We start from the raw sequence: 9,499 nt of genomic DNA, 5'->3' as shown, positions 1-9,499 counted from the left end.
CCTAGCAGACTGCTAGTGAGTTGGAGCTGATGTGCAGATGGACCCGAGCTCATCTGCACAGGCCCCAAGCTGGGCGATGTGAGCCAGCTTTCTCCCAGAAGGCTTCAGTCACAGTAATGCAGTTCTGTGCCTGAGTTAGTGTGCCAGTATAGGCACGCTTTTGGATTCCAAGATCACTTAGAAACAGAAAAGCTCTCATTTATCAATGGACAGTAACTGAATCCGCCAAAATGGTGTAACCATTGTTGGAGAGTGATTTGGGATTGTGACAGAGATGAAGCGGTAGGAGATCAAGCAGAGGAGACTCATACAATGAGCAAGAACAGCTTGTGTCACGTTACCACCTGTTCCTTTGACACCTGAATTTATGGTCTAGACCATAAATGGCCTGAGGCCTCATTTATTTGAACTCGGGACAGAAAACAGCACATGGCCTACAGAGCTTAGCTTCACATTTCTGGTACTAATCACAAGAAAAACTGAATGAACCTTACAGAATTTGGGGGCTTTTGGTAACAAATAAAATTAGGTACTTACCATACAAGCAAAAACTATTGTAGAGAAAGAAGGTATGAAAATAATCCCTTCTAAACTGAAATAAATCATAAAGAAAAAGGAAAAATAAAGCAATTAGATAAATATGAGTGCTTGATTAGAATGCTTTGGTCTCTGGAGAAATTCAGCCAAACAAAAGGTCAAATGTAGTTTCCACCAAGAAACTCTTCAGAAGGCAGTAAAAGTGCAGCAGAACTCGAGTCAGTATGTTCCTGGAACTGTAGTTTATGAGAAAGAATAGATATACAATAATCACCTTGAATAAAATATTTACCATGATTGGGAAAAGTCTAGGATTTTTTAAAGTTCTCTCACTTGAATCAAAAGCATGAGGCAGAGGGTGGTAACAAAGGCTAGGGAATGTGATAATGAGTATTAATAGCAGTTCAAGGAAAGGAGGGTACAGCTGCTGCTGCAGGAAATGTTGGATCCAGCTCTGCAGCTGAGCTGAACTTGGTCTTCTGCCCTGAAGTGTAAGAAAGAAAAATGAGCATATGTAGCCATGGATTTGCTCTAATCCATGATTTGAGGATGCCAGTGGACACCCAAGATATCTATCCTGTATGAAACAGAGAAGGCTTGTTTTCTGTATTTGTTTAAGAGTGACAAATATCAGGAATATGGCAGAAATGTTTAAACAAGGACACAGCACGTCGCAAAGGAAGGCAATCCATCTATTTCAGCAGCTGGTTTGAAGCATTCAGTTAGGTGTCTGTCGCAGCAAAGAAACTCTCCCACTGTTTCAGGCTAGTTTCTACCATGCTTATTCATCCTGGCTAGAAGAGTTGTCTAGGGTGGTTTGCAGTACCAGATTTGGACACAGGAAATAATTTCATAGCCATTCTGTACTCTGTTGTAGGTCCAGATTCCATGTTCAATTGCAATTAGCTAAGCAAGCTACATAAACGTGGTCACTATCTCCATACCTTTAAAATGACTTCACCCTCGGCCTGCGATCTCTGATATCTCCTAGTAGAGATCTGTCACCATCTGAATCTGCAAATGGCTAGAATCAACACCATCTTTAAGAGGCAGCTTACTCCAATGCAGAGACCCTCCTTCAGTTCCTGTCAGCCGGCTCAGGAAACAAAGAATACTCAGGACCTCTCAGCAATGAGCTCAGATCCCCAAGACTTCATTTAGGTAGCTGGGTCTGGGGTATGCTGGGTAAATGGGAGAAATTCGTACAGAGCAAAGGCAGCCACTACATAATTGCAGAAGCACAGGGGACGTGAGCATATGAAGTTACTGAGCTATGGCAGGAGTCACTGGTAGCACTATACATTAACAAATTCATCACTCTGAATTTGCATATATGCTTGTGTACTACCGTACTATGTAAACAGTAAAGATGATTTCTATAAACCTCTAGCTAGAAACAGTAGCAATTACCAAAATAAGATATATAGATATATAGCTTGGCCACTGAAGGACTTGATTCCATGACTGAGACTTTTCAGTTTGATGGTAATGGATCCCCTTGTTGCCATAGTTGTTGTTCAGCCTGTCATTGTAACTGATGTTTGTGTTAGTAATAGCAGGAGAGTTTTCTGTCGACTCTCTAATAATACATAAAAAACTCCAAACCAATCCATAATGAGCACTTATCCTTCTTTGCTTTCTTTTTTTTTTTTCCTCTAATGCTTCATTTCTGATATTTGCTTGGTAAATTTTTTAGAAGTTCAGAAATTCTGTTCCATTTAACACTTTGACTTCCTGTTGGTATAGTTTTTGTCTGTCAAGGAACAGACATATGTACACTGAAAGCTGAGCCGTTTGGGATCCTGTTGAAATCTCTTATATTACAGCACAGATACCCCCAGAATATTCAAATGTATGCAGTCTCTTACCAAATTGTAGCAATTATGTCCTCAGTTGCTTTAGTCTGTATGTTAAATCTGTGTTCTGTTTATAGAGATTATGTATCTCTTCCTTCTTTTGTTTTGGTGGTGGATGGTGAAACAAAAGGCCATGAAGAACAGTTTCTGGTCATGCCTGTTGGCTTCCACAAGTGGTACGGGGTACCCTCCATCTGCAGCCTCCTGTGCTAATCTCTTAACCTTCAAAGCTTCTGACTTGAGATGTGTAATGTTGAGTATGCTGTGTGTTCCAGGATGTGCCTTGTTTAAGTTTGTCCCCCAAAAAGTGATTAGAATGAAACACAGTGTCTCACTTGTGGTCTTAAAGCAGATGAGTCCATTCAGTTGAGCTAGACAGATTGTTTCTGAAACATCCAATACCTTTATTTATGCTTCCTAAATTGGGGAGAAAACTAAGAAATAGAAAAGAAAAAACCCAGCAGATTCAGCAGATCTTATCGCACTATTTTCCCCCTTCTGTTTTCATTTGCGCTTCTATTTCAATGCAATATTTCATTTTTTTTTATGCATCTGTCACTGTTTGCTTCTGTCAGAAGTTCAAAGGCAGCCTGTTTTCACAAAGGAGAGACAGTATTGACTGATCTGTAATATTGTTGCTACCTTTTTTGACCAATCCTCAATGCGTATTTCCAGTTTTGAAAAGCATTTCATGAACCACTGGGCAGTTTGAAAAATCTATAGTGTAAGCTCATTACTTTGCTGGCTGCTGAATGTTTTCCATTGGTTGTGTTTGCGATGCGAAAATGCAGCCCTTTCTCTCAGGAAAAACAGGTTAAAATTTCACGTATACATAAATAATGAAACAACACATGGAGGTGACATCAATGTGATGTATTTCTTTTCCTATATACCTTTGACTGCCCCTCCACCCTTTAATTGACACAAACTGTCATCATATTCCAGCCTCCTTAGAACCTTTAGTCTCATTTTTCTAGCTAGTCAGTCAAAAAATGCTTATTTCCGCCCCCTGAAATGTGGCACTCCCAGCCCTCTTCCCAAATGTCACTGGCTAGAGGCTCAGGACAAGCAGTATTCTGTTCTACACTGGTGATCACGGCTTAAGCTCATACTTCATGAGGTTGCAGAGCTGGAAGTGGGAGCTTTTACTTGCTAGCGAGCTCCTTGACCCAGCAAACAAAGAGAGAAAAGATGTACAGGAGTTAATGTCAGTGGGGCCAGCATTTTACTCTTCAGGAGACAGATCCAGGGCTTCACAGACCACAGAATATAATGGAAATGACAAAATGATGCAACTTTAACAGGAGCCACTTTTAGATTAATACTGTATTTTTAACAAATATTTTTTCATGCTTAGCCACCTATAGAATCTTAGTAACACAGATTCTTCATTTCAAAGACCTAAGGATATCAAAGTGGTCCTGATACAATTAACCTCCCCCCTCCAATCTATTTTAAGCACTTCTATTACCAATATTTTTCTGAAAAACATCTTTGTACATGTGGTATGATGGGAGTGTAAGTGCTTTCAGCAATCCTGCGGAGTAGCATGCTGACCTCAGCTAAAGTTTACTTACATCACACCAGATCCCTTTTCTTCTCACTCTTTTGTGAAGGGTAGTACGTAAACAAAAACCGCATTTTCTTACTCTCTTCAAAACTGAGCACAGATCTAAATCAGTTCTCTAAAACATTCTCTTTTGCGCAGCATGGAGCCACACTGCCATCAACGAGTCACAAAATAATTAAACATTTAGGACTGGGCTTTTGTTCTGAGGAGGTGACAGGGCTGGAGCGTAGCTGCAGCTTCCCGTTTGGAGGTGTTCTGTGTCCTGACGGCACGTGCAAACACCCTGCTCCGGTTATGGTGGACAGGAGAGAGGCAGCAAGGTTCGGAGCAGGGTTTGCTGGAGTCACACAGGTAGTAGCCAGTGTGCTCAGGGAAAACATCCTGGCAAACATCTCAGTCATCAGCAGCAGTACTAGCCGTTGCCTTCATCCTAACTCGCACTGAGTATTTCAGCTACCAGTTGCTGAGATGCACTGGCATAGATGCAGTGAGAGGCTCCTCCGCTCAAGTACTCCTACCAGGCCAACCGTAATGTGGAAAGTGTAATTGGTCATTATATTAAGGTATAGATTATGCTGCGTTGTCTCTATACGAACTTCATAAGAAACCAGTTATAGTTTAAAAGCTGGTTTATATCCATACAAGGAAATCTGAAAGACAGCTGGGGTTAAAATGCGTTGTAAAAAGACAATTATTTCATTCATCCAGACAGCTCAGGGAAAGTTGCTGTTTGAGCAGTTTTATTTCAGAATCAGTGAAAGAGCACTGTTGCTCCAAGTCCATTGTCAATTTTGAGAAGTTTGTCTCTATCTGCATCACGACTTGTTACATGGTTTTCTCGCCCTACATGGATTTTTATTTTGTCATTTGCATCTTAGGTCCTCCTGAAGCTGCCACAAGCAGATTTTTATTTAATGCAATTGTTTTGTCAGCCTGTAGCTACCTGAAAGGTGAAAGTGAAAAAGTGAAGGGTAAATTGGAAGAGGGGACAACCCAGTCCCTTCCATGAAGATGAAAAGCTCTCCTCAGTCCTACTTTGTTGTAAAAGCTAACCAGGCCCTGCCACTTTTTCTCCTGGGCTAGGGAAAGCAGCTGTTCATGTTTTAATCTGTCTTTACCCCTAGCTCTGAGGGACAGAAATGCACGGACAGTTCGGTATCCCTTGCATGTTGAAAATAAATTGGTTGAAGCAGGAAGTCAGATGGACTTCAAGATTTTCTCAGTACCGACTCACTTCCAAGTTGATTAAATGCTTATGAGTTCAGCCTATGCTTTTCTTCCCTTTGCAGGTTGAACTATTGGGTATACAGATATATACAGCACATAGATTCTAATAGCTTTAAAAAAACAAACCTCCAGATAGCTAGAACTATTAATTCATAGGAATTTAAAATTAAATTAAATAGCTGGGCTGTTTTCCAGATGATTTCTAAAGTTCCCATACTTACGCATAAAAACCTCTGTAGGATTTACGTTACACTACTGTATTTGTTTCAGGGAGCATTTGCCTGCCAAGAATACGGTCTATGACCATCACGGCAATCTAATTAAATATTTGACGAGCAGAAAGCTGGACATTATTCAAGTCAAGCATTAAATTAGAAAATTTAGTCTGTCTCCTTTATCAGTAGATTTTTAAATCAGCCTATTCTACCAAAACCCGTAAGTTTAATGAATTTGGTCAGACATACTGTGTAACAGATGTCTAACATACAGCCATGAGCCTAAATTATAAAAACGATGCTTCAGTTTGGCATGGCAAAATATATTAGAAAGGCTGAGAAAGGTCAGTCACCAGCAACCTGCTTGCTGATAGTTGAGAAACAGCACTGTAAAATGCATGAGCTGCCTTTTGTAGTCTCTTGCAGGAAGCCTTGGAGAGCCACAGATAATTTGCTTTCAATGATTCATCAAGTTGGCCCTTTGTTTCACTAATTTGAGTGTCAAGTGCAACCACATAATAAAGAATTACCAAGACCCGATAAGATTCTTCTGCTATTGCTTCGTTTGTCTTAACAACTGGTACTATTGAAACCAGACCCACGAATTGAATAAACAGCAAGCGCGCGTGCAATATGGCATTCTTCTTTGAAATGATAAAGCACGTTTACTGCGCTGCCCGCTGGTGTACCATACATTCTTGTTCCTTTTTACTTTCTTAAAAGGCACTAAATGCTGCGTGCTGTGCCAATGCCAGAGATGGCATTTGTTTCACTCTTAGTCCTCCAATGAATTAGTAAAGATAAAAAATGGATTTCAATGTCAATTCCAGCCTTGAGAAAGCTGCTACTGTGACCACGGTTGAGTTAGCCTGCCGATCGTTTTCTCCTTAATGTAATCTTTAATGTTATATAGCTATAGGTTAGATATGAAGCCATATATTAGAACTACTATTTCCATGAGTAGTTTCAAGAGAAATATCTTCATGATTAGAAGATAGATTTTTTTTTTTAAAATGCTATGCTGTCAGTTTAATAACTTTGTAAGAATCAACCTTAAAATGGCTTGTTTTGAGAGAGCCCATTTATAAACGTGGAATTCCTCGGGCAAGAAATCTGTGTAATATGAGGTCTGTTAATAAAGTTTTCACAACCAAACTGTACACCATCCACACAAAGAGAGAAATAATAGAAAACTTTAGAAGGCTGCTTATGAGAGTGGGAAAATATCTATCTTCAGAAACCAAAAGATGGCACGGGGAGCAAGCCTGTGCTGTTTGCTGTGAAAAATGGAAGAAAGCTTCTGCCAAAAGGTTCTGAAACCGGTTTTCAGGGCTTGGGAAAGGTTGTGTGAGAGAGGGCGTTGCTAGCGCCGCATAAGGAGTTGAGGGGGTCGATTTTTTACGAACATGAATTTAAAGTGTTGCCTGAACGCTGCCAGCTTCAGGGAACCGAGCTTGGGAGAACGGCGAATTTTCCGCTGGGGAAAAACGCAAATGCTGTAGTGTGAGGGTCGTGCCCCGGTGCGACGAGCAGGACGGCAGTCTGGGCCGAGGGAGGGAGCCCCTGCCCGCCCGGTGCCTCCCGCCGGGGGCGCGGTGCCCGCCCGCTGCCCAGCCGGTGCCCGCCGCGGCAATCCCCGCCGTTCGCCGCGGCCGGGGTGAAGAAGGCGTTCAGAACCGAGGCCGGGGCCCGCCTGCGGAGCAGTGCGGCCGAGGCGCAGGCAGAAGTTAACTTCCCCCTGCCCTGAAGCCGCCGCGACGCCGGCAGGAGGAGGCGGGGGCGGAGGCGGAGGCGGGCGGGGCGGCCGAGGACCCGGCTCTGGCAGGCTCCGAGGGTCCGGGCGGCTGTAATTCCCCCGTAATCCCCGGCACGGCGGCGCTTCCCTGGCCGAGCCATGTCTGCGGCTTCCCCGCCATGCCGAGCCTAGCGGGGAGCGGGAGGACTGGCGGCCGGGAGGCGCACAAAATGAAGACCCTGATGGTAAGCACGGTGTCGGCACGGCTCATCCCGGCTCCGGCGGCCGGGAGGAGAGGAGCGGCGCGGCGCGGGGCTGCCCCGGGCGCCCTGCACACGCTCCAGCCTTCCCGGGCTGCGTCCCCGCGGCTTCTCGGGCTAGCAGAACCCCGGCGGCGGCGGCGAACAACTTTCCGCCTGCTTTCTTTTTTTCGCGTCGCTCGTGGTTTGGGGGTTTTCTCTGTGTGTGTGTGCGTGCGTGCGTTTTCAGGAGCGTATAGAAACGCGATCTGCTTAAAGGACGCGGCTGGAGGTGGCCGCGCCGTGCGGGGGAGTGCTACTGTCCCCGCTGTAACGCGCGGATGAGATGCTCGAAGGGGACCGGCTGCGTGGGAACGAGAGGCGCGGGGGAGCCGGGCACGCCGCGGGGAGAGGAGGCAAGGGAGCGGGGCCGTGGGGGAGGGAGGCAGGGGAGCGGGCCGGCGAGGCGGCGGGAGGAGGGAGGGGTTCCCCAGTGCCCTCCTCGCACTTTCGCCGGGTCTCCGGCGGCGTGGAACTTGCGGGCGGCGGGAGTGCGGCGCCGGGCAGCGGTGCGCCCCGCTGGGCCCGGCGGCGGGGGGAGCCAGCTGCCCCGGGCTCTGAGCCGCCTCTCTCTGCCCCCCGCAGCGCCACGGGCTGGCCGTCTGCTTGGCGCTCACCACCATGTGCACCAGCTTGTTGCTCATGTACGGCGGCATCGGCGGCGGCGGGGGCCACCCGGAGCCGCGGCGGCAGCAGCAGGTGACGGCGGTGCCCAGCCGCCCGCCGGGACGCGGCCAGCGCCACCCGGCGCTCCCCGTCGGGGCCGGCCTCCTGGAGGGCTACATCAGCGTCCTGGAGCACAAGGTGAGCGTCCGCCCCCCACCCGCCGGCGGCGGGATCCCGCGCTGCCCACTCCGTCTGAGGACCGGCGCGGCGGCCGCCCTGCCCCCCGTGCGCCGGCCGGGCCCCGGCGGGTCGCGGCCCCCCGCTGCTTCGCTGTCGGGGCGGCCTTCCGCGGCCTTGGGGAGCCGTCGCGCCTGGCCCGGGTGGTGGCTTCACGGGGTCGGGACCCGCTGTCCAGCCTGCAGTCAGGCCTCTGTGGCGTCCTAGTTGTCGCCTCCCTGGCCCAGCGGAAGGTGGAGGTGGAGCGTTTTGTCCCTGGGGCTGGACGCTGGAGCTGCACCGCGAATGTGTGTTGGCGGCGATGTTAGGAAGGGTTAAAGAAGGAAGTTTAGTTACTGGAAGGGAAAGTCGGTAGGAGGGTGTTTATTCTTGGCTCGTTTTGTCTTGGGAGACGGAAGAGAATTGCATCTGCTGCACAAGCGACCTTTTGATCCCCCTCCTGGGAAGCAGAAGTTGCCAGCCACAGTCTCCATTCTAGAAATTGGGGGCACCCCTTCAATGGTGAACAAAACGATGTCCCTCCCCCTGACACGGGAATTACAAGGCTGGATTGTTCAGGCTGTAATACCCGTTTACCAGAGGTAGGCAGACTAGGCTTTGCTATCTCACCGGACAGGCGTTAATGACATAATGTGAGCAAGGTGGCGGTTCCATGCTCAAGAGATACTGGGGCTCCAGTAATTTTCTCAGAAGGCAGATGTTTCTTGTGCAGCGGTCAGTTTGTTGCATTTACCTGGAAACTCCAAGGACCCCATCTGCCAAAACCCCAGATAATGCCTAGTACACGCACTTCTTGCATTAGAGAAAAGCAAGCGAAGTGAGGATCCTCAGCTTTCACATGTTTTCACATCCAGACCGACATCTTTCTGAAAGATAGGTTGTCAAACAAGTTACTGGGCTCAGTTTAGAGGTACTGTGTGAAGATTGGTGACTTTGATATACAGAGATTTTTATTGTTCCTTCTGGCTTCACTTTCTATGCAAGAGTTATCTGTAGAGCTCTCAATGCAGAAAAATAGCTCGTGATGGTCCCTCGTAGGCTTTATTTCCTTTCTTACATGGTTCTGCTGGAAATTCTCAAATGTAATGGCTGTATAGAGGGAGCAAGTTTGGCCATGGGACTTCTACGTGTGAGGCATTCTCTTGTAATTCTTCCATTCTTCTTGAACACATCCATAATGGTGAGGGGTAGAGAGAGATGCACATGATTTTTGTAAG

The 9,499-nt window shown here is 47.0% G+C and overlaps 1 protein-coding gene across 1 annotated transcript in view; it reads left to right on the top strand.

The window, feature by feature from the left end:
- The first annotated feature begins 7,319 nt into the window (after positions 1 to 7,319).
- Positions 7,320 to 9,499, top strand: part of ST6GALNAC5 (ST6 N-acetylgalactosaminide alpha-2,6-sialyltransferase 5) — a 72,702-nt gene continuing 70,522 nt past the window's right edge. Inside the window, exons 1-2 of the mRNA XM_086462900.1 lie at positions 7,320 to 7,385; positions 8,025 to 8,243. Coding sequence (XP_086319026.1) covers positions 7,320 to 7,385; positions 8,025 to 8,243 — 285 coding nt within the window. The remainder of the gene's footprint in view (positions 7,386 to 8,024; positions 8,244 to 9,499) is intronic.

This window comes from Leptosomus discolor, chromosome 3 (genome assembly GCF_034619465.1).
Source record: "Leptosomus discolor isolate bLepDis1 chromosome 3, bLepDis1.hap2, whole genome shotgun sequence".
Lineage (NCBI taxonomy): Eukaryota > Metazoa > Chordata > Aves > Leptosomiformes > Leptosomidae > Leptosomus > Leptosomus discolor.
This window is presented reverse-complemented; position numbering and strand designations above follow the sequence as displayed.